This window comes from Sparus aurata, chromosome 9, assembly GCF_900880675.1.
Source record: "Sparus aurata chromosome 9, fSpaAur1.1, whole genome shotgun sequence".
Classification (NCBI taxonomy): domain Eukaryota; kingdom Metazoa; phylum Chordata; class Actinopteri; order Spariformes; family Sparidae; genus Sparus; species Sparus aurata.
This window is the reverse complement of record NC_044195.1, coordinates 23,220,069-23,244,779: the sequence shown is the minus strand read 5'-3', so window position 1 is coordinate 23,244,779 and position 24,711 is coordinate 23,220,069. Positions and strand designations below refer to the sequence as shown.

Sequence of the window (24,711 nt, the reverse complement as noted above, 5' to 3'; positions counted from 1 at the left end):
CTAGGAGCTAACAGGTTTCTCATTATGTTTGCACATGGCTTGGTGCTGATGTATCGGTGCTGTGCACTTTTTTGTAACCATGAATCATACCGACAACATGGATCGCTCATATTTTTGTCATGATTGTGTTTCTTAATTTGCAGGGGTTTGTGTTGGCTGTCTCATGTTAAGTGTGGTGTAGTGGTCTCAAATGCATTATTTTATCAGTAAAATTCAAATTCATTGGTTTCTCGTATGTTCCGACACTTTTAGTGGCATTTCTCTGTCATTTACATTCAAGGCTCCATTATATTTGTGTTATATTTTCTGAATTATGCAATGACAATATTAAGATTGAAACATAATTGGATATTAATGCCTTATTGCCAAATTCTCCTCACATTGTACTCACAAAGAATGACAGAAATGCTATTCTTTTTGTATGTGATGTTCTCAAGAGTAGCATGTGTATCCATCCCATCTATTATTGCTTGTTTCCCATAAATCAGCATCACAGTTGCCTCATGCCGGTTCCGTCACATACCATGTCATACTATCATCCATCTGTGACTTGGTGAACTCAAACCCGCCGTATTTCTTCAGTGATGGCCGTATCATTGTGCCGTAAGTTTCCGAGGCTTTCCCAGTCCCTGGCTTATTAAAGATCTCACTCGCAGCATGCCAAAGCATTACTTCTCTGTGGTGATCAAAACAGCCAACTTACAGATGTCCTTTCAGCTTTGAAGATGGACTCAGACAAGCAGGGCAGCGAGAAAAGTGGTTCCATGAGCCCAGACAGCATTGGATCGGAGAAACGCCCCGAGGAGTTTTTTGAGCCCCAGGTCCAAGGGTTCTTTGCTGGGGAACGAGTTGTGCCAGAGAGCCCCACCATGGATATGCCATCCTTTGTACCGCCGAGTGTTGAAAACCAAGCCAAAAAATCCCCCACCAAATCACTCACACTTCAGCCTACATACGGTGAGCCGATCACGGTGTCAGAGAAACAGCCTTCAGTGGAGGTGGTGGAGTTCAGCAGCATTGGATCTCCCTGTGATTTCTCTGCGATGGGAGACAAAGTTCAAGGAGGAGACTCAACGAGAGATGCAAGAGACAGATCTGGCATGTCGGCATATTTTGAAACATCAGCCATGGAGGTTGATGAGGCTCCTCCATGTAAGGGTGAGGGTTATTACGAACTGAGCAGAGCTGGTGACGAGAAGAGTGCAGTTGATTCCCGATCTCAGGAGATCAGTTACAGCACACTAGCTGAAGCCCAGGATAAACCAGAAACAACAAAAGACACTAGAGTGTTCACAGTCCCTGACAGGAGTAATGACTGCAGGCTTTCTCCTGGTAAACTTGCCTTAGAACAGAGGAGTTACTCACTTAATATCACTATCGGAGCATTGGATCAAAGTGGCCAAAGCAGACCTAGGAACTTCTCCCCACTAGCCACAGATATCATGTCATACACTAGTGGAAGTCTAGATGAGTCAGCAGACTACCTCCCAGTAACTACACCCTCTGTGGATAAGCCTCCATCCTTCCCTCCCCTGATCTTGGAGACTGCAGCTTCCGTCACTTCAGATTCATCATCTCCTCCTAGGACCACTGAGCCAGTTTCGAAACCCAGCCCTGAACCTGCGTCACCAGAATCACCACAGCCTAATAAGGGCACATATAAAAATGGCACAGTGATGGCACAAGACTTACCTGAGATGCTGGACCTTGCTGGCACCCGTTCCAGACTTGCATCAGAAAACAATGACCCAGAAATTACCAGAAGAAAGTCGATTCAAGCTGATGCTCCTGCCTTCGCGGATGACCCACTCGCTAGCCTAGTTTCAGGGGAACAGAGTCCCAGAAAGAGTGACAGCCAGCTGGAAGAAATGGGCTATTGTGTCTTCAGTGAATATTCAGGGCCAATGCCTTCCCCTGCAGATGTGTTCAGCCCCACAGACACTTCTGCACAGGTCTTCAAACACTCTGTCTTGGAGGAGAAAGTGGCTGAGCAGGCCAGGAAATTAGCGGTCAGAGACACATCTGTGGAGGACAACATCCAGCCATCAGGAGTCACTGATGTCAGTGAAGAGAAAGACCAGAAACAAGCAGAGAGAAAAGACTCTGAAGTTGAAGAAAAGGGCAAAGAGGTTGTGGATGATCAGCTGAATAAAACTGTAATTGAGATGCCAACTGTTCAGCCGAGTGAGACATTTGTAACGCCAACAGTCACTGTTACTCTAGAAGAAGGCGGGAGGTCAGATAGTGAGACTCAGCGACAAGCTAGTGGGGAAGGCTCAGCGTCAGAAACTGAGATTGCCGACTATGAGAGGCAGATCCGCAAATTGGAGATGGAGGGCAGGCCTCTCAGTTTGGAGGAGGAGAGAGAACTGCAGGAGCTCAGAGAGAAGGTGAAACTGGTCCACCAGGAGGCCTATGAGGAAGTGGATGCAGAAGATGTATACCAGCTGACCGGCGTGGCCAAGGACCGAATTGCCAGGCCTGTCAAAACATCACCTGCTTCGTCCGTGGAGAGCAACATTGACGATGACAAGCTTCTCTCCCCAGTGCTCTCACCTTCCAAGCTTAAACAAAGAGAAGTGTATGGCTCCCCAAAAAGAACACCTTCACCTGTGTTAGGAATAAACAAAGAGGAAAAAGAGAAAGAGGAGTCAGAAAGAAAGATGAGGGAAGCGCAAGAGAAGGAAGCAGCCGAGAAGAAATTGAAAGAAGAGAAAGAAGAGGCTGAGAGGAAAGAAAAGGAGGTGAAAGAAAGAGAGGAGAAAGAAAGGAAAGAGAAAGAGGAGGCAGAGAGAATACTGAGGGAAGAAAAAGAAAGGAAGGAGAAAGAACAGAAAGAGCAGGAAATGAAAGAGAAGTTAGAGAAAGAGGAGAGAGAGAGGAAAGAGAAAGAAGAGAGAGAGAAGAAGGAAAGAGAAGAGCGGGAAAAAATGGAGCAAGAGGAGAGAGAAAGGAAATCAAGGGAGGAAAAAGAAAGAATAGAGAAGGAGTTGAGAGAGAAGGAAGAGAAAGAAAAGCTAGAAAAGGAACTTAGAGAGAAGGAGGCGAAAGAAAAGCTAGAAAAGGAACTAAAAGAAAAGGAAGAGAAAGAGAAGATAGAGAAGGAACTAAAAGAGAAGGAAGAGAAGGAGAGGATAGAGAAGGAACTAAAAGAAAAAGAGGAGAAAGAACGTAAAGAGAAGGAGGAGAAAGAGCAGACGGAAAAGGAGCAAAAAGAAAAGGAGGAAAAAGAGAGGATGGAGAAGGAACTTAAAGAGAAGGAGGAGAAGGAAAAGATAGAGAAGGAATTGAAAGAAAAGGAGGAGAGAGAGAAAGTGGCCGAGATGGACAAAAAGGTTGCTGACAAGCCTGTTGAGAAAGAGGAGCAAGAGGAAGACATGTTGGATAAAGCAGGGGCAGCAAAGGAGATCCTAGAGACTCGTGCTGCCATTGAATCAGTAGTGACAGTCGAAGATGATTTCATCACTGTGGTCCAGACCATCGATGAAGCAGATGAACCGGGACACAGCGTTCGTTTCTCTGCTCCACCTGAGGCTGTAGCCCTTTGCGCCACTGCCCAGAAAGAGGAGGAAGAGGGAGAGGAAGAGGAGGAGTCTGTGGAGTTGGCCCAAGAAGCAGACATGGAGGCTGCCAGTCTAGAGGAGGTGGGTGATGTTCCTGAGACCCCCGCCTCCCCTGAAAAAGAGGCTCAAACCATAGAAACTGAAGAGCCAACAGAAAGCTACGATAGAGATGAAACCACGATGGATGACTCCATCCTGGACAGCTCCTGGGTCGACACACAAGGTGAGACGTTTTGTTCTGTGATACTGTTCTTTTCCCTCACCTGCTTCAAATTAACACATGTAATGTTTTACACACATGTTGTTCATGTCCTATTTTTGCCGCACTGCAGATGATGATAAGAGTATGTTAACGGAGCAGATTGAGCCTTTGCCCAGGGCGTCCAGCCCAGGCCAAAAGTCCACCGTAGTCCAGAAAAAGCAGACACAACAGAAGAAGATGGAGAAACAGGAGAAGCCAGTGAAACCAAAGGCCAAAGGAGGGAGGCCCAAAGGCCGAATCTCCACACCAGAGCGCAAACCTGTTCGCAAAGAGCCTGTCTACATCCCTAGAGAGGAAGTCAAGAAGAAAAAAGGTTTGCACTATTTTGTTTTTCTTTTGATGCACAATATCTGACTTACAGAAATCTATGGTTGTTTTTTATAGGTCACATAATTTAAAAAGAGAGTTTTTTTTTTTTATATAAGAAAAGAAATAAAAAATGCATATAGCCCCTATTTGGAACCTGTGGCCTTTAATAATCTGCCACGAATTCCACAAGGTTGTGATGTCAAAGCTGTACGGTCCCAGCACACTCATACACTGGCAGAGCTGATGCAGAAACATGGTGGGCAGTGCCTGCTCGGGCCTGTAAGAGACTACCAATCAGAGCAGACTGGGGTTTTCAGGAAGGGGGGCCTTACAGAGACAGGAACGTTCAGACGGAGGTTTAATGGTGGCACTACAGCAGTAGAAATACATTTGTAGAAATGTGTAATTTTCTTTAACTTTATCGCATATAAACATTCTCAAGGAGACACCAACAATAGATGTCTGAGTGTGAAAATGTGAATAATATGGGATCTTTATATATTGTAGATTTAGATCTCAAATTCTATACCCACAAACAGTACTGCTTGCCACAGAAAGAATGGTATTGTACACTTTTAGTCTCCATCCGGTTGACACATTTCAAGTGCCTAATTGGGGCGCTCTGCTGCTCTAACTTCACTAAAAACACAGCATCTTCTGATTTATTGCTTATCTCTGTAGCTGTTTGTGTCAAAAAATGCGCAGTCTTATTAACTACTTGACACATTGATTTGAGTCAGCCTTTTTTTTTTTCCTGCTCAACAAATATGACAAAAAACAGGGAATTTTTAACCTTCAGCATTTTATATTTTAACATGTCTGTATATACGTATTGTTGTGTCTCAATGGCCTTGTCTCCTTCTGATGATTTAGCTGTGATAAGGAAGACTGAGCTCACCAAAAAGATGGATACTCAGTCTCAATCTCCAGTCAGGAGGAGCGTGGTGAAACCAGCTGTTCGCCAGACCCGCCCCACCCAGCACCACTCCTGTCCTAGAAGGAGAACCACAGGTGACACTTTGTCTTGGCCACCAGAACACCAGTTCCCACAAATCATACCTCCACTGTCAACATCTGTTTATTTTCGGAATCCATTTTGTGTTATTGGTTACAGTGTTTATTTTGTGTTTTTTGTCACGTGTCTTTGTTTTTGTCTCAATAAAGATTAACTACCATACACGTTTCATTCAGCTTCTTTTGTTTTTGGTGTTTGTGCATTCTCTGTCTTTATTCTTTTGAGAGCAGCTTAACACCAAACTGAGAGCATCATTTTTACCTAGTTTTTGGACCAGGTTTTTGATTTCCAATTAAATTTCTGTGTCGTTACAGCAAGGTCAGCAAAAACAAGATGTTTAGATGGTGTTAAGTTTCTCTATAAGTGCATTCTTCATTTACAGCCAAGTGTTTTAATGTTCTTGGAGAACTGTTCGTAGTCTAATGTTTTGTCCTATTAATATTTTATTCTAAATATGTGATAATAGCTGGCAAGTTGTTAATTGTGAAAATCCTATACAATGCTCCTGACCTCTCTGGTCTGTTAAGTCTTACATATCTACTTTAGTTTTTTCAACATACGGTTGCCAGGCAACTAGTAACCATGGTTTTGTTCTATGGACCTGATAATATAAAGACCGATTTGATGCCGATGCTGCTCTCTCCCAGAGGCAGTTTGCACTTCATTTTCCCCCGACGTACTGGATTCTGTGTCACTGATGATGAAAGCCCTGTACACTGCTGCATTGCCCCAATTAGATTATTTTCCAGGGTTGCCTTACATAATGCAAAATCCCCCATTCTCTGTGATATCTTGCCAAATCTTTGCAGAAAAGAGCACCCAAGGGGGCCGCAACCCACTCCAACAGAACATTCGATTTGTCATATAGCTTGCCATGCCAGGTTTGCAAATTCAAAATTGTATTTTGGTATTTCTGTTGGACCCCTTCTGAGCGTTGAAGGTCAAAGCATGAATACTGTCCGTGTGTTCTAATTTTTCTGTTTCTGTCTCTCAGAGGCCCTACCAGACGGTCGTCAGCCTCTCAGTGTGGCCAGACAGTCTCGCGACAGAGCATCAGTGAGTATCCTCCACCGGCTTGGCGCTTGCATGACCTCTGGCACTGAAACCACTCAGAGAAATACCATATCAAAGCTTTCTTGAAAAACACTCAGAACAAATTGACACTGATGGTAGAAACCAAAGCAGCATGGACTGATTACGCCATCTCCTGAAACCAGAACTGACCAATATTAGATCTGCTGTCATCTTTTTGTGGTTCTTTGCCATAAAGAGTATAAGAGTTCACTGAAACTGTATTAAAGTATGTTATTTATGCATAATTACATAGAAACAGATCTCAAACCTTTACCTCACACACACAATTTTCCTAGTGCGTCTTCAGACTTGCATGCAGACATGGAGACAGAAAACACAGAAATTAGAAAGATGAATTAAGACTTATTAAGAAGCTGCTACAAAGTGTCTCCTGTGACTTCCAGGGAAACCTAATCATCTATCAAATCAGTTAAACAACATTACATACTATTTGATTGAATGCTGTCTGCCTTGCTGCTATCCAGGTCCTAATCACTGTATGACAAACAGAGCATTGTATTTGTAACACCACTGTTAGTTGTTCTTTGCGTTTAAAAAAAAAAAAAAAAAAAAAAGTATCATGTGTGTTGGTTTTTGTTAAACGTTGGCTATTGTTGCCTTGTTTAATAGCTTTTTGCACAAGTAGAGAAGACGGATCCATTTAGAGAGTTTTTTTTTTCACTGAGTGGGTGTTGAATCACCCCATGACATTTCTCCAGCGACTGTGGTCGTGACTCCATTTTACTCCTCCACCATGGTAATGACAGTTATCGCGTCTGAAATAAAACAGTTTCTGCATTTCTTGAATGTCATGTCATTACAGCATACAGTAAGTCTGTTCACTTTGAGCCCACATCATATTTCACTTTTGATTTACAGTCTTTTGTACATTCGTTACAACAGTCTGCATGTGCTTGTTGAACAAGATTCCTCACAATATTGTTTTTTGTTTAGCATTTTGATTTGATACATTTTTTATTTCATGTTCAAAATGAATGCACATGAACGGCTGATGTGATGATTAAATGCTAAACACACACAAGATCTGATGCTAATATCTCAGTCTTCATCTCACAAATGATAAGTGATCGGTGTCAGATCTTGAGCAACAATAATGCATGTAAATGTCACTTTTTGTCATCCTGTGTCCTTTATGGTACCATGCTTCTCACCCACTGGGCCTCATCATTGTACCATCTCAGTGCCGTGCTCAGCGTTTGCCACTAACAAAGATCCCTACGTCCTTATCCAGAGTGGCTGTCTCAATAGATAGACATCGGCCATCCTCAGTAGAGCCTCAAGGCTCCCCAGTATTACAGAGATTCATAGCCAAGGTAGGTGAATGATAGAGCAGCACTGTAGCCGGGAGAGTTCTGTAAATATATTACCAACCCAAACCTGTTTCAACTTTCAGTAAAAATCAATCACTGGCCTAAGGATGTCCATCATGTCTGTGGTGTTTGTGTCCTATCAGGACGGCGGCTCATGGAGCCCAGACAAGAGGTCTTCTCTGCCACGGCATGCCATTCTGAGTCGCCGTGGATACCATGACCAGGAGGACAGCTCCACTTCCATTACAAGTTCGGGTTCCACGGCTCCTCGCAGACCCACATGTAAGCTTAGCTCCTCTCATCTGCTCACTTCACAAAGAAATCGGTATAAAGTGGTAATAGATACTCCAAAACCAACACCAACTGTGTTGGCCCTCTATCTCTAAAACCTTTCCTCTTTTGCCCCCTGCAGCGTTTCGCACAGAGATGAGGGCAGAGCATAGGACAGGACGAACTCCTAGTATGACAGGTAGATGGCATTCATTCTCATGTCATCATTCATTTGGGGAAAATAATAGATTCTAGGGTTACTGTATGTTTCAGTTTAATAGAATATTCTTTATCTGTAAAGTTCTTGTTGCACAACCTCTTATGGTCTGGAATATGACTGTTAAAAGCCTAAATGCATATGCACTGTTTCATACTGGTCTGCAAGCCTATCACAGTTCAATCGCACAAGACAGGCTATTTGTATTTGTTAGCCTTTAATCAGTACAGGAAATGGCTCTTCTGTATAATGGTGTAGTTAATATTTTGATTTCCTGTTTGAAACACAGAAATCACCAAAGTCAGAAATATTTCTCTAGAAATTAAGTATAAGCACGTCCAACCCTCATCTTTATATTCATTCCCATCAGTTACAGAAACAGTGCGCTCCCGTTCAGCTCGTAGTGGCCACTCAACCCCCCGCACCCCTGGCTCCACAGCCATCACCCCAGGAACCCCTCCCAGCTACTCATCATCCTCAAGGACCCCTGGTACCCCACGCTCCCTCAGCTTGATCTCCCAGGAGAGGAAGGTGGCCGTGGTACGCACCCCACCGAAGTCACCCGCAACAACGCCCAAACAGCTGCGCATCATCAACCAGCCACTGCCTGACTTCAAGAATGTCAGGTCCAAGATTGGTTCCACAGAGAATATCAAGTACCAGCCGAAAGGAGGACAGGTGATGATCTTCCTCTTAATTTCCCCCAAAACTTGTAGCTTTGTACTACTTATTTGTTTTTATCTCTGCAATGTTGTGTTTTTCCTGTTTTTCCTGGTTTCATGTTTGTGTTTGTTCCCATGTCTCTGTTTAACAGAGATTATTTATTTTATGTCTACATGTCACACACAGAAATAAAAAAAACAATCAGTCCCCCTTTTGCCATATAAAAGCAGATATCGTCCGCATAGAAAGATACTTTTTCCCATAAAACTATATCCTGGATTCTGTCCTTGAGCTATACAGCTACAGCAAAGAGTTCAGAAGCAATATAAAGAGATGGAGACACACAACAACCTTGCCATATCGTTGTGTATACATATATATATATAAAAAACAAATCAGAAGTGAAATATATGTAATTGGGATGTACAAGGCCAATGGTAAACATGCTGGTAAGAACTGTTTTTAAAATGTGCTTTCGTCTAACAACTTTTTCTCTGCTTTGATATGTATATTTACACATACATGTACCACTCCCTTCTACCTCCTTACACTCCTTTTTTGTTTAGTCTCTCAGCTACCTCTTCCCACTGTTAGTCCTTCAGTCATCCTGCTGACTCACCAGTGAAAAAGTATAATAATATAATGGTTTGTTCTTTGAAGGATGCATTTTAATTCTTGTGAACGTTTAATATACAAAAAATTAACATTCATTAAAACTTAAAACAAAGAATTTGCACATTTTGCCTGACTTACAATGCAAACAATTCAAATGCAAAAGACTGAAAAATGAAGGTTATCCATAACCTTAAATCAATTAAGCTTTAAATGTTTAAGTGAACTACTAGTTTGTGGTCAACATTAATCAGCTCCGTTCTTGGCAGTTTTAACCACTTTCATTTCACCTGTTAGAATTGTTGACTCCCATTAGTGGCCCTTTATTTAACTATAGGCAACCGCTCCTGACGTGCTCTCACACACGATTATGTCATTCCTGCCTCTTGTAAAATGATCGAGAGACGGGTTAAATGTACCTTTGAATTGAGTTGAGTGTGTAACAGGACTGAGAAAAAATCAGATTTGTCACATGGCAAGGAAGAGGACTCAAAATGGCTGTCCATGTTGTATTGAATTAATGTATACAGTTGTAGACCATTGTTTTAGAACACATGTGTAATTGTTAAGTTGATATGGACTGGTAAAGAATTGCTTAAATTCTCCTTTAACATCATTCAGATGTTAAAAACACCCAATTATGGTTAAGCTTTCTGGCTTTCTTGTCATCCTTGGATAAATACTACTGATACTGAGGTTTTAAAATGTGATTTCTATAAAATAAAGACAAAAATCCAGATATGTAGATAGATTTGAGGCAAGATGCCATCCTCCCTTGTTAGCAATATGACAAAAAACATCAACCTTGTCAACCTACAACACCCCTTTCCATGTTCTGTTAGCAGAGAGAATACAGAGGCAGTGGGGTTATTTAGTTTACACAGGCTGACAGTCGGCCAATGGTGGCCAACTTTGGGGTCGTAAGTGTGTGTCTGTGGCCCAGGCGTCTGTGTCAGTCACCATCTGTGTCAATCACCGTTCACACTAGCCCTTTTAGCCACTAGTCGACTTTTTGGCACCTTGAGTGTTTCAAGGGGGACACTCACTCAAAGGGAAAGCCCTTTGAGCCAGTCGTTGTAGTATCCATGATGTCACCTATTTAACGCAGTTTCGCCTTCCAGGAAAGTCATGACTACAGATGGATGGATTAGACGGATAGTCTAAACTGTAAACTTTACGAATTCTGATGCCCCAAATTTCAATGAACACAAAAGTGACCTGCCTTTGACTTCTTGAGTGTTGTGTCGTTAAACAGTATTTGTCCCTTTACTTTTTTCTCCCGGCTCTGTGAACTGAGGCCGGCCAGCAGCCACATTTCTGCATTTCAAATCGTGTTACTGCTACTGCACACAATTGGCATTAGCAGGGTGTTTGGGAGTGTTTACCCCACAGTCTGACAAATATCGTGTTCCAGCATGAGCGCAAAGCACAAAGTCAGAGCTACCACAGGAAGAACAGTGATGAAAACAGCAGTGTGTCTGTAGCTATCACCTTTTACAAGCCTCCACTGATGACCTGATTAGGAGTCTAAGCGTTTGGCTGACATCTTTATGACTTGCTAGGTCTCTGTGCTGCTCTGTGCAGCCAACCACAAAATAGGGAGGGATCGTGCTCCAAATGCCTGCCTGTCGTCAGCAGGAGACATGGCTGGGTCATTATCGGTTACTACGCTACATCAAGGCTGGCAGTGTTGTTCCGAACATGCAAGTCTTGTTTGTATTGGAGGTGTCTGCAGGCTGTGTAGAGCGGGTGACAGTACAGAACTTGCCTTAGGAATCTTATAAATAGTCAACATCTATATTTGGTGAACTAAAGGTTGACGCCGAATGTAATGTGAGTACTTGTGAGAGGTTGCCATCAAGTCATATATTGGAATGCAGACTTTATTGGTTATACTTGAGGGGGAATTTGAGTCCTTTCTCTTGTCTGTTGGCTGTGAATATGTCACACTATTTTTCATCTGTTGTCTGTCACATAGGGTGTCCTGCACAAAGGTTATGTGCTCATTAGATACTGTACAGGGTCATTTATTAAAGGATTTGTTATGTCAATACTCAGCTAAGATTATGTACAGAAATCTTTTCCTTAGAAAAATGATGATTCAGCATATCGTGGTGTTAAAAGTTGGTACCAGAAAATGTAAGCCTATGACATTTTTTCTTGCCACAAATTCAGTCTATAGAGGTGAAAACATATGAGCTGCTGATCTCTGTGCCTAGACTAGGATGAACAAAGGAGTGTGTGACACTCTGGCTCAGAATGCATTTTTCTTTATAATTTCTTAACTTTTCGGCTCTCATGCTTTCTTCAAGATCAAAACATCTCTCTTGATATGTTGTATACGCACTTCTACAAAAGTTTATTCTAAGAAGAAAAGGGTCACTGTCTGTGAGACCTTCAATGACTTTACCCACAGTGCACGTGCGAGTGTGTGTGAGTGTGTGTGTCTCCCCCCCGGTGACACAGGGTGTCTCCTGTCAGACACAAAACAGTGATGGCAGCTTTTGTCTAAACACAGGGGTGAATGGCTGGGCAGACGGATTGTCCAGATTCCCTGGCTTCTCTTGTGGCCACAAGCTGCCAGACACCAAGTTAAAATTGAATCTGTCTCTTGAAGGAACGGTTTTATGATCTCTGTATTAGAAGGGGTTTAAAGGAATACGTGTGTTTAATGAGAGTCAGGAAGAAGTGTAAAGCAAACACTTTGCCTAAACGCTACTATTTGTGTCACAGGTAGGGTTTAACAAAAGCACCTCAGAGTGGGATTAATAACTACTAAGTGTGATTTATACATAATAGGGTAGTGCAAAAAAATGTATAAATTATTTTTATATTAATGTATTGTTAATGTGTTCCCTTGCTGTCACTGTTGGACCACTATGCTTTATAGTAGCAGAAAGTTAGCAACCCAAACTAGTAGGGCTGCCCCCGACCAAGGATTTTCTTGGTCGAGCAGTGGTCACATATGTGTGTGTGTCGATTAGTCGACTAATTGCTTTATATATGTGTATATATATATATATATATATATATATATATATATATATATATGGTAGCTAGGCTATTTACATGTTTAAGATGGTACATCATGTTCGTCGTGGAGGAGTGATAGGCTAGTGATAGAAATTTTTCTTGCAAAGTTTGCATGTCACCTTCTTGGGGTCATCCTTCTTCTTTTCAAAATGATCCCATATTTTAGACGTCTTTCCTGACATGGTTGGCTATTGTTAACTGTCTAACCGCGATGTCGAAGGGACCTGCCGTGTAAAAAAAAAAAAAAAAAACTTGACAGTGAGTGAGTGTCACGACTTCCTGTATCTGGCCCTTCAAATTAAAAGCCCTCCAGCCTTTTATACACAGGCAAGCCGCCAGTCACATAGATTTTGACTTAATTTTGACAAGACATGGCTCCAAATGTTTTTTTGTTTTTTTCCTGCGACCAATCGACCAATGAAATTTTGGTCGGCTAATGAGTTTTTGGTCAACCAATGCTTGGTCGACTATTTTGGGGCAGCCCTACGAACTAGACCACCTTGGGATGGGAGCACAAATAGGGAATTGGTGCATATGGTGCAAGACGTTTGACATCAGAGAAACAAGTTTGGCAAACAGTTGAACTGTGCCAGATTTTTTCAATATGTCTATCCATCCTCACACAGTCAGCTTTTAACCCATGTTACGAGTTAATTAAACATGTGTTTTACTGAAATACTCCGTTGTTTGATACAGAGAATGTACAACATTAAACATGGCAAAGTTCACCCGTTTCACCAAACTCACTTCTCTTGTATTGTTTGTGTTTGGTTCCACCGTACGCACTGATTTTGCTTTGTGGTACATATGATCTCATTAACCTAGTAAATGTTTGAAACTGGGATACAGCCAGCCACAGTTTAAACCGAATGTGGGCCAGGGGGCATAAAGTGGGGGCCAGTGCCTCCTGCCCTACTTCCTACCCGTCTATTTGCTTGGACTACACCCATCTTACACTCAGCCGTTATTTTGGTCAACTACACACCAGTAACACCATATGAACACCTGACCAAGTACTCAAAACTGTTTCTGTGGTAGTTCCTACTTCAGTGGGGCTTCCAGGAACGCATTGTGCTATGACACACACACACACACACACACACACACACACACACACACACACACACACACACACTCACTCACTCTGGGAGCTGCTGTAGTTAATCTCAAACAAGGCCCTGCCAGATGTTTAGAACTTGATTTCATTGTATGAGGTGAAATGCTTTGTAAATATGTAGGATTCTTCAATATATATTATTTTTCATTATCTGAGCATGGCAGTGATACTTTTGGCCAGAAATGTTAACCCAGGGTATCTGTATTTGAGAACCTTGAAATGAGACTCAACAAGCAAATATCTTTCTCTAAAATCACCTTCCCTACCTTCAAGGTGATTTGGGATCTTCATACAATTACTAAGCACCATAGGTTTCAGTTGTGGCCCTCCGAGGGAAAAAGTTTGGGCTACCCTGATCTAGAGGTTTTTACTCTGTTGCCACTGTATCAGTATGTAAGGAAAGCTTTTACTTTCCTCAACAGTAGACTACTTGAACGTATATAATGAAAGGCATTTGAAGTTTCTGCCAACTCAGTCAGCAAATCTTGGAATGAAAACACTGGTTCTGCTGTGGTTCTCAACCCACGTGTCTGTCCTGTGGCCCCTGTGACTGAAATATTCCTGAACTGCCCTTCTGTAGCACATAGCTAAAGCAGCGAGTTTCCATTTCCCCGATGTCTGAACCAAAAGCATGCCCTCATGATTCAGGTTGAATTCCAACACGTTTTTCAGTATTCTGGTGGGTTTTGATCGGCCTTTATTAACTCAAGGATGGTAGAATCCTCTACCTGCTATAGTAAAACTTTCCACATATTCACAATACACTCCTCTCCTGACCTTTAGAAGTTCCTTGCAGCTCCATGGTCCAAGTAGTTCCAATTTCCAAGCGGCTTTAGTGAGCCTCCCCCAGCCCACAGTAGGCCTCTGCCCGGCCACTGACCTGTCCAATGATTGTCCTCATAGAAGCACAAGGACCAAAATGGGCCATCAGAGGCCAAACACAGGGCCTCTTGGATCTGGAAGTCTGTGCTGCGCCTCATCTCAGTCACTCTGTGTCTGTCAGCGGCACAAAGTGTGACCTGGACCCAGGACCTGCTGGTACACCTCAGTACTGTTAATTATGTGTTTTACAGAACCTGGATAGGAGTGTGCCACTGAAATTATTAAAACTCCTCACACTGTTTGGTCTTTCAATCAATTATTACAGTGATACATTTGAAAGACTAGTTTTGATTAATTGAATTAGCATTTTAATGAGGCATTAATAAAGTCAAAGTCAAACAAAATACATTAAAAGTAATCATTTAATTGGCTAATTAAGAATTCCCTATTTTTTACATGATGAATTGATATTTGAATGTTGAATACTAAAGTCCAGCCACCACAGAGCAGCTGCAAGAGCTGTTTGATCAGCTGTTGTGGGGAGGAGTCATGTGTGATCTGCTGCTCTGTGGGGTGACACTTTATTACATGTTTATGAGCATACACATCTTTAAGTTCAAGAAGTCAGTCTTTAAATAATCCGCTTGTTAAATAGAAACTGTAAATGTTGTAGTCGACATAAAATTAAAGTAAGGTATGTAAAAGTTTGTCATTATTAAATCTGATAATTTTAACTTTACATTTTTCAATTGATGTCTAACCAATAACTTTATTATATATGTATATTTTTAATTAATCGATGTGTTGTTCATTATAATGTATTTATTTATTTACTCACTTCAGACCAAAATAGGTGAACAAGTGACTTGTGAGTTGGCATGTAAGTTGTATAATATGGAGATATTAACAGTGATACATGGCACAGTGGTGCACTCCTGCCCCTTGTGGTTGGAATGAATAATACAAAACAAACATATTACAAAGGTATTATAAAGATAAAAAAAAAGGGCCTTACCAAATAAAAATGCACAAGAAAATTGGAGAGATTATCCATCATCATAAACCCAGGAGAGAGAAGAGATTTAGACCAGACCTCTGAGGGCTTTTGTATAATATGCATGTTCATGTAAAAAGATATATCCAAAATAAAATCTGTCTACATCAGCTGCATTACATTAGTGGTATTTTTGAATTTGTGGAACTGATAAGAAAATAATATTTGAAATACAGCTACAGTTTTACCTCCGAGAACTGGTGCAAATGATTGAAGTGATGTTTCGGGTCTTTCGATGTGGGGTTGTATGAGGTTCGTCTCCCCAGTCAGTGTATTACCTGCAGTAGATGACCGTCCACTCTCCTTGTGTGGAGAAGCAGCACGTAGCACCATCAGGAAAGTAGAGCATTGTGCTGCTAAACAGGACTGACAGCAAGACATATTTGTCAGCCCTTTCCTTTTGTACTATATTCCGAATAGACCCGAACTGTCACTTCGACTGGTGTTTATGATTTGTGGGATGACTTTCCAAAAACTTTGTGTATTTGCTTTATTCGTTTAACAACAAGGCCACATTCTCTTGAGCTCCAACACTTACTTCCTAATGAATAATACATCATGCACCAGTATCCCCTATAGTCTCTTTTCCTAGTGGTGTTTTGACAAACCTTTATTCCCATCCAACACATAGAAGGAGGCCTATAATGTCTCTGTATTTCTTCATAGATTCATATTTTAAACACGAAGCTGGACTTCAGTCACGTGCTGTCAAAATACAGCTCCAAGGATAATCTGAAGCCCTCTCCCCGTGGAGGAAATGTATGTACCCTTCTGCCACGACCGACTGGTCTCCTCCCTGTTAATCCTTCTATGGAGGAACTTTATATTTAACTCTAGTTGGTCCCCAGTTTTAGTCCAATTAGTGACATGCAAATATATTTTTTTTGTTGTTGTGCTGTGCGAATCTGGATACACGGCTAGCTTGATGGCCTCATATTGTATTGCACTAGTTTGTCCTTTTCAAGCACCTTGTATGTAGTCCATTTTGCTCCTACCTTTACAGTTGTTATTTTAAGCTTTATATATTTATATACATGAGCAGGCAATAGAAACACAGCAACTTGTCCGACAGCTTCTGCCCTCTTGCTGTGAAAGCAGTGCCATAAAACTCAAAATAACCAAACTATCTGGTACCATGGTGGCCTGTTGGTTAGAGAAAGCCAGCTGACCAAAGCCATATGCTGGAGAATGTCTCACTATAAGTCCTACCAGCTTCATCCAACACCTGTGGCTTGACCTCCCATTAGGAGGATGGCCAAATAAAAAGGAAGTTATGCCAACAGAAATCACCGTCTTCATTTATTGTTGCTTATTTTCCCAATGTAATATTGTACGTGTCAGGTCATGTGTTTGGTAGTCGACTCGTTGCAGCTGTTCTAGATGGCGACATCTAGAACAGTGGTGAATTCCTGCACACACTGTGTTGTGTTGGAATATACTGTTTCTATTGTAGATGTTCTTAGAAGCTCATGGAATGTCTACTACTCAGTTTATAGCTTCCCCCCTTCTTGTTAATGGCTCTAGCAGTGGTGATAATTTGCCTCATAGAAAATGTTTGATGCTGGATATCAAACAGATGAAAAATCACATTTAAGGTGAGATTTTGTTTGACCCCCACCCCCACCTGAATGTAATCCTGTACTTTGAGGTTTTATGGGTCTGATGTTATACTGACTATAAATGTTTGGGGGTTTTTGCCATCATTTTTAAAGTAGACTGAATTCTGCTGTCATTGTTGTCACAGCGCTGCACTGTGGACGGGTTCCAGTTAAAAGAGAAAATTAATTTGGAACAGATGATAAAACATCAGCACTAATTAATTATCGTAAAGAAATGAGGAGCCTTTCTCCGGAACATGAAACAACTCAAAGAGCAGTTTCACTTCTGCTTTTTTAACATTTCATCAACATTAAAACATGTGTATGTGTCATGTCGAACTGAGCGCACTTTGTTTAATTGTTTGTGCAAACGGTTTCATTTTTTTTTTCCATTATTCCCTACCTTTGTTCTCCTAGTACAGAGAAGAATGACCCACTTATTATCCCCAACTCATTGTGTATTTTATTTGCATGTCACCATTTCATACAAGAGCAGTTTGAAGGTCTTTATATTATAGCAGTGAATAAACAAAAACACCCCTGCATACAGCCACATACATACATCAAGACACATATTGTACAAGTACAGTGTGTTTATTTAAGGCAATGCTTGACTGAAAGGGGAAGGTCTTTAGTTTACTTTGTCCTCTGTAAAGAACCTGCTAATTGCTCAGTAAAACAAACCCTCTTTCAAAACTGAAGCTTCCTCTTGTTCTGCACGTTCCAGTATTTCAAAGCTTTTTGAAGTATCGTTTTGGCTCGCTCAAGGTCTCTCCCCTCCTTTAGACCTCTTTAGTCCTTTCCCAACAGAATCTGTTCAACATGTATGTTTCTGTGTCCCGGTGTAGTTCCCATTGCTTTTACTGTGCTGCTTGGATGAAATGTATTTATTGTGATTCTGCTGTGTCTGCATCTCACTCCTGCTTTCTCTCCTTGCAGCAACAGAGAGCCATTTACCATCGCATATTTTATCACCCTCGCACCCTTAAACTAATGCTCTCAAGTGTTCGCTGCCTTTATTTTGCATCTTGAACGAATGCAGGAAGCGGCAAAACCTTCAGCAGTGTATGAAAGTACGCTCTGGAGAAGTGCAATGTCAAAGATTTCCTGTAGGTTTCGCATTTCTTTTACAGAATCCTAGTGTGTCTGAAAACATCTTAATCCCAGCATTATCTAAGAACTATTTTAGGCCAGAATGTCTTTTTTCTTTTTACATTTGAACCTTCTTTTTAGGTTTTACGAATGAAGCGTTTAGTCGAATTAAAGCTGCTATAAGTGTTTAAGCTAACTTCATGTCCATTTTGCAGTTAGCAATCCCCTCCCTCCTCTCTAACCTCACCACACTTGCACAACTCTTTTCTCTTTTTTGGAGGCAGCTCACTTTGCCTCTTTCTTTTCTTCAAGCGTTTTTCCATTGCTTGGCCCGTTTGGTAGTAAAAGCTGTCACCAAGAGCGCCAGAATTGTTGGCTTTCCCTGTTTCGCCAGACAGAATTTCAGAAATTATAACGTCTTTTTTTTCCCTATACATTTCCTCCTTTTTGTCTTGACAATGCTCTTGATTTATTGGAAATGTTTGGATCACACGTGTCAAGAGGAATCCTTCCCTGACACCACTTGGAATCGTATCCTACAAATTGTTTAATAGTTATTATATTGGTTTGGCCTAACTGTGCAGAAAAACAAGATTTAAACAGAATAAGTAGATGTGCAGTAAACAATGAATGTTGATTTAAAGCACAAATTTCACTGTCATGTCTGACTATTCGATACAGCCCTAAAGACTTGATGATACCCTACACACAAACCATTTATTACCTGGCTGAAAGACACAATAGATCTGGCTTCAACTGGAAACATTTGTCGCACGTAATCCATTTGCTCTTAAAGTTCTCGACGAGTTAAAAGTATTGAGGCGTAGACGAAACCTAAGGCCCGCTTTGTCGATAAAGCCAGGCTGACACAAAGGGGCACAGCTCCTGCAGTTAGATGACTCCGTCTTGCCTGTTAGCCCGACGTCCACTGAATGATTGTTTGTCCAGAGCAACAAGGGAACCACAAGGTCAAATATCACTGTCTACATCACAGTCCAACGAGCTCTCAAGTCTAGGACAGAGTATTTAAACAAGATGTTTTGAGAGAAAAATGAAGTGCCATGCCAGAAAAGCCTGAGCCTTCTCCCGCCTCATTCCTCACCTCCACCCCTGCAGGTTCTCATCCCCAGTGTTAAGCTGGACTATAGCCATGTTCAGTCTAGGTGTGGGTCCTTGGACAGGCGGGGCTACTCGGCAGGAGGTGGAAACGTGAGTCCTGTGCCGCAACTCCATTGTCTCAGTGTTCATGTCTCTGTCGTGTTGTGCTCTTCCTGTGTGTCCTTGTTTTTCTTCATCCTGCTTTACAACTTCCCAGATTATCATCACATCACTCGCTCATTAAGACAGCAGTTCATCGGCACGCAATTCTCCAGCAGTGGTTTGTGTCCTGCAAAGGAATTTTAATACTAAAAAATGTTTTTTAAGGCTTGATGATTGTTTTTTCTTCGCCAGTGTGTCGTCGGTTAGTAGAGAAGAGGCACATTAGGAGAAGAGTCGCTGGTAATCCAGCAGTGCTCTGTAATTTAAGTGTCAAGATTAACTGCGTTTTGCAGCATCTACGTCATTGCTCCCATGTTCTGTGGTATTTAATTTCACTGTTGCTGGTGGGGGCTTAAATGTTCAAAAGAATAACAAAAACGAGAAGCAAGAAAGTAGACAATCCAAATGCATATTAAAAGACTGTTTCTTCCACAACAGGCACTGCAGTACACTGCTCGAATAACTTCCCCATTTAGTTGATTAACTCCAATTACAGCCATCTGATGGTGGCAGGTACAGTGTGTGCTCCATCTGATTAGAGTAATGCACATTACTGAAGCAGTTATGCAAAACCTGATGGTTACAAAAAGGACAATTAAAACTTGTCTCTTCACTTTAAATCACTTCCCTAGTAAGAGTCTCGTAACTCTGGGTTACCGGGGAAACACAGACTAGATCATCTCCCTTCCAAGAGGTTAACATTTTTTCAACGGCAGTAATAGCTAAGGGAAACTTCAAATTCTTTGATTTTTATTTAAATGTGTTTGTTTAAGTTTCAGTCATATAAAAAAAAAAACACTAGTAGAGCCAAAACTAATACCAGAAAAAAAGAATGAGATCTCTATCAATACAAAAATGAAAGATTCCAACTACACAGCTAACAGATTCTGTAAAGATCTGATCGCTGGAGAGAAGGGCCGTCCTGCAGCCTGACGTTCACCCACGCTGACACAAACCACATCTCACCTCTGTCTTGTCGCTCACACTGTATATCTGTGATAGTTTAGTGCATGTGAAGGGGACTCCCAGCAGATGAGCAGGCGAAGTTGGTGCATACTTTGTGCTCATGGTGTTGTGGTTCGTAATGTGGCTCACGACCTGCGTTGTTCGTCATCATCTCACTTTCCCTGTTGTTGGTTTTTTTTTGTTCCTCTCAGGCCTCGTAAGAAAGCGAAAGAGAAAAATGAACCGCCAAATCATTGGTTACAAAAGACGCCGCAGCTAAATCAGTGACCTGGCAAAGTGACTGCTGACCACAGGCGTGTCTCTGTGATTCATCTCAGGACGTCGTGTATCTCCTCTTCCTCACTATGCTGTGTCTTAAGCTTTATAGCTCCACTCTGTTTGCCCTCCCATCTCTTCACTCCTTAAATATTTCTCTGTGGTGTTCCCCTCAGATCCCAGGGGTGTGTCACATAACCACATATCCTTATCGCCTCCCCGCCTGTGGCCGCTTCCTACTGTGCATTCCTACTTTTGCTGTCTCGCACTGACTTCTCAATGTTGTGATGCATATTTGACAGGTTTTCTGAATGTGCCAAAACACTTTTAGCACATAGGGACACAGTTACACCATACGTCAATTCCTTCAAAGAGCAGCTACAGTTTTAGCACAGATCAGACATACTGTGTCATTTTCTACCTTTTTTTGGGAAAGGGAAGATACTATTTGGACCATCTGTCTGAGGATCAGCAGGAATTTTTTAACCTCTTGGTGAGCTCTGACCTTGTCTTCTCCCGACTTTGCTTCTTCCAGGTGCTGATACAGAACAAGAAGATCGACTTGAGCCACGTGACCTCCAAGTGTGGCTCTTTAGACAACATCCATCATAGGCCAGGTAACAGTAAGCCTGGACTCGTTCAGGGGGAATTTAAAAGGAATAGAGGCTATAGAGGAACATGCCACCAGCAGATCTCTAACCCTCATTTCTTCCCTCAAACTACATCATGCACCTTTGAGATTTCCTCTCAGAGTACAAGAAAAAACAACAAATCAATATTTTGAGAAAAACACTTTCAAAGATATATGTATTTATGCAAAATTTGAACCAATAGATATCACCATGAAATTTCTCCAGGTGTTAACTTACATTAAGGCAATTATTTTTTGTTTTTTTCCTATTCATTTTATGTTTTATCATGCAAATAAGAAATCTGAATCTAAACATGCAAGACATTTTATGGAAGCAAAATAGCCAAAAATCTCAAATGGGTCAGTGCGTGAAGAGCAACGTTTTCCACTGTAGTGTGAGCCTGAACACTACAAGTAGTAGCAGTAGCTCACAAGTCGTTCCTCGCAAACAGAAATGTAGTGAATGTGAAATTTGTAATTGCAATTGTCCGTGGATCATATGTCGTTACCCACATACAGATCACGTTACCTTAAGGTGTTCGCCGACATGTGTGAGAGCAAGCCATGAAATCTAATGCACTGCTGCCATTTGTAAACTGGCAACCAAGTACAATCTAATTTAAATAATAAATCTAAGTTCCAGTTTATATTTAACTCCTGATAACAGTCCAGTCACATGAAACTCCAGCACTGATCTGTGGAAGCATGCGGTGAACATTCAGATTGACAGCTCGATGGATCCGTCCACAGGCAGCCGACTGTGGGAGGTGTTGTGATTCCCGGTGGCCTTGTTGTGTTCTGTGTGTTTCTGCTCTGAGTGGAGCGGGATGTCGATTAATCGCTGATGTACGGTATTAGGTCACATCTGGAGAGAGTTTTATATCCAATTTGGATTCTTTGTTTTTCGTCTTCTTTTTTTTTTTTTTGTCAAGTCACCCACTGTAAAACTGAAAAAAAAGAAAAAAAAATTTTTTCAGAAAAAGATCCAATCCATAAGTGTTTTAGTCAAGACCAGCTAAACCGAGACTGAGCCAGGAGCAAGACTAGAGACAAGACGAAGGCATCGAGTGGTTTAGAAACAGTCAAGTCAAAGGTCAAGGCACGGTGCGAGCGAATCAAGAGACGAGAACAGACCAGTGCAAGTCTCAAATATGAGTTCCCTAAAAAAGCTCACAGAAAACGGATGAACCCCAAGTCCTCATAGTCTGAGATGAGCCAGTTTTGATGATTACACTAAGTAAAAGGACATCATTTTGTGAAAGTTGCCAAAGTTTTGTAAAATTAAATATCTACATTACATAAAAACCAGTGGTATTTGGCAAAAAAAGATTTGGGTGAATTGGATAGGTGCAGATTTTTTTGGACTACTTGCTGTTTTGCTGTGAGGTGTGAAAACCCCTCTCCTCTCCCAGATGGTGTTGTGGTGACTACTTCAGGTTTTGCAGCTCCATCTGCTGGCCCCTTGCTGCCTCTGCTTCTATTTCCTAACCCTCACTGACTGAGGGATTGATGAGCATACATACTCTTTCAGTACACTGTTACACATCCACCTTCCAAATGAAATCTGCTTCAACAGACCAGATTTTTAAGAGTATACTTTCCAACCACATCCGCTCATTTGTCACCTGCAGACAGCTGCTCCCTCAACCTGATTAAATATACTATATGGCAAATAAGTCAGTGGACACCCCCTTTCATTATCAAGTTCAGATGTTTCAGCCACACCTACTGCCAACAGATGCTTAAAATCCAGCACATAGCTGTGAAATCTCCTGAAAAACATTAAGAATTTAGAGCACAGTGTCTTTTGAGTGCTGTCATAGGATGCCACAAGTTTCTGTGCCACGCAGTCTTCCATAATTAAATCTAAGTGCTATTATTGTGAAGTAGAAGCATCAAGGAGCAACAACACCTCAGCCACGAAGAGGCATACCGTGGAACGAGTTCTGAAACTGAACTGCCTCTGGAAGCAACATCAGCCCCACAAATTGTGCATCTGGAGCTTCATAAATTGGGTTTTCCATGTCTGAGCAGATGCTCACAAGCCTCACATCACCATACGCAATGCCAAATGTCTGCTGGGATGGTGTAAAGCAAGCCACAACTGGATACTGGAGCAGTGGAAACATGTTCTTTGGAGTGATGAATCACATTTCGCCATCTGGCAGTCTGAATGCTACCTACCGGGGCGTTTGTGTCTGGTGAAAGGGGGATAGTAGTTTGGGGTTTTCTCAGGGTTTGGACGAGGCCTCTAAACTCCAGTGACGGTCTTCTGAATGCCACAGAAAATGAACACATTTTAGGTAGTTTGGTGCATTTGGTGTGTTTGTGCCAGCAGTTATGTGAAGGCCCTTGGCTGTTCCAGTATGACTGCGAGGTCTATTTTTTGAGGAGTTTGGTGTGGAGGAACTCATTAGACCCATTTCACGGCAGATATTTTAGCTTGTCAACGCAGGAAAAGCACCGGTGTGACCAAGTACACAAACAATGGCTCCATTCCATTAAGTGCCCCAGTAAGCCATGTCAGCGAGTGAGCGTGCACAACACCAGAGCCCTGGAAGCAGCTCAACAAAATGGAATGAAGCCATTATTAATGTAAGAAATTCCACTTGAGCTTTTCCTACCTGACCGGTCAGAATGTCTGCAGTGAAAACATTGCGGGGAGTGATTAGAATGATTCTGAGCCAGGCCTCCGTGTCCAACATCAGTGTCTGACCTAACAAATGCTCTTTGGCTGAATGAGCACAAACTCCCACAGATGTGCTCCAAAATCTTCTGGGAGGCTGTTGTAGCAACAGTGTTTCGGGTGTGATGGCCCACTGACTTTTGGCCATATAGTGTACCTCATGTCTCAACACTCCGCACTCATCTAACACGGACTTTTTATTTCCCCCAGGGGGCGGTCACGTGCGTATAGAGACTGTGAAGTTGGACTTCAAAGACAAGGCCCAAGCCAAGGTGGGTTCCCTGGATAATGCTCACCACACTCCTGGTGGAGGCCACGTCATGGTGAGTGTCAGCTCCATGCTCCCAACCCATGATTTAAAGGAAAACAAAAGTTTTTGAAAAATTGTCTTAGTAGAAGATTTCAACAAAAGCTTACAATTAAATTTAGATTTTAGCTTTCATAGACTCATTTTGCTTCCTTTGTGATTGTGATTTCCTATTTCCTAAGTCATACCGTGCAGGCTTTTAAGTTGCCTTAATTTGTTAATTGTTAATGTCAAGTGAGGAGGATGTAGACTGTGAACATAACTGTAATCATAAAAAGTAGATGCATAGTCTGATAAATAGTGCTAGAGGGTAAAACAGGTAATGTTTAAATATAATTGGATCAAGTTATCTATGAAAATGTGTTTAACAAGCCAATCTTCCAAAAACTTGTTGTATTCCTTTATCGGCCTAAGAAGGTGAAGGTATAGTATCCACCAGTATCAGTAACTAATGTAGAGTTGAACCCAAACACCCTGAGTTTTGCACACAGGACAAAGTACAGTGAGTACAGTTCTTAAGAGTTCTCTAATTGTTAGTATTCTTCAATTTGCACCTGTTCTAGACTCACGATGA

At 41.7% G+C, this 24,711-nt stretch overlaps 1 protein-coding gene across 1 annotated transcript in view; it reads left to right on the top strand.

The window, feature by feature from the left end:
* map2 (microtubule-associated protein 2) overlaps window positions 1-24,711 on the top strand; it is a 104,064-nt gene that overhangs the window by 77,372 nt on the left and 1,981 nt on the right. Inside the window, exons 10-20 of the mRNA XM_030428755.1 lie at window positions 718-3,786; window positions 3,896-4,138; window positions 5,008-5,145; window positions 6,144-6,205; window positions 7,426-7,557; window positions 7,698-7,836; window positions 7,967-8,023; window positions 8,412-8,719; window positions 19,149-19,241; window positions 21,049-21,130; window positions 24,041-24,153. Of these exons, the coding sequence (XP_030284615.1) occupies window positions 718-3,786; window positions 3,896-4,138; window positions 5,008-5,145; window positions 6,144-6,205; window positions 7,426-7,557; window positions 7,698-7,836; window positions 7,967-8,023; window positions 8,412-8,719; window positions 19,149-19,241; window positions 21,049-21,130; window positions 24,041-24,153 (4,436 nt within the window). The remainder of the gene's footprint in view (window positions 1-717; window positions 3,787-3,895; window positions 4,139-5,007; window positions 5,146-6,143; window positions 6,206-7,425; window positions 7,558-7,697; window positions 7,837-7,966; window positions 8,024-8,411; window positions 8,720-19,148; window positions 19,242-21,048; window positions 21,131-24,040; window positions 24,154-24,711) is intronic.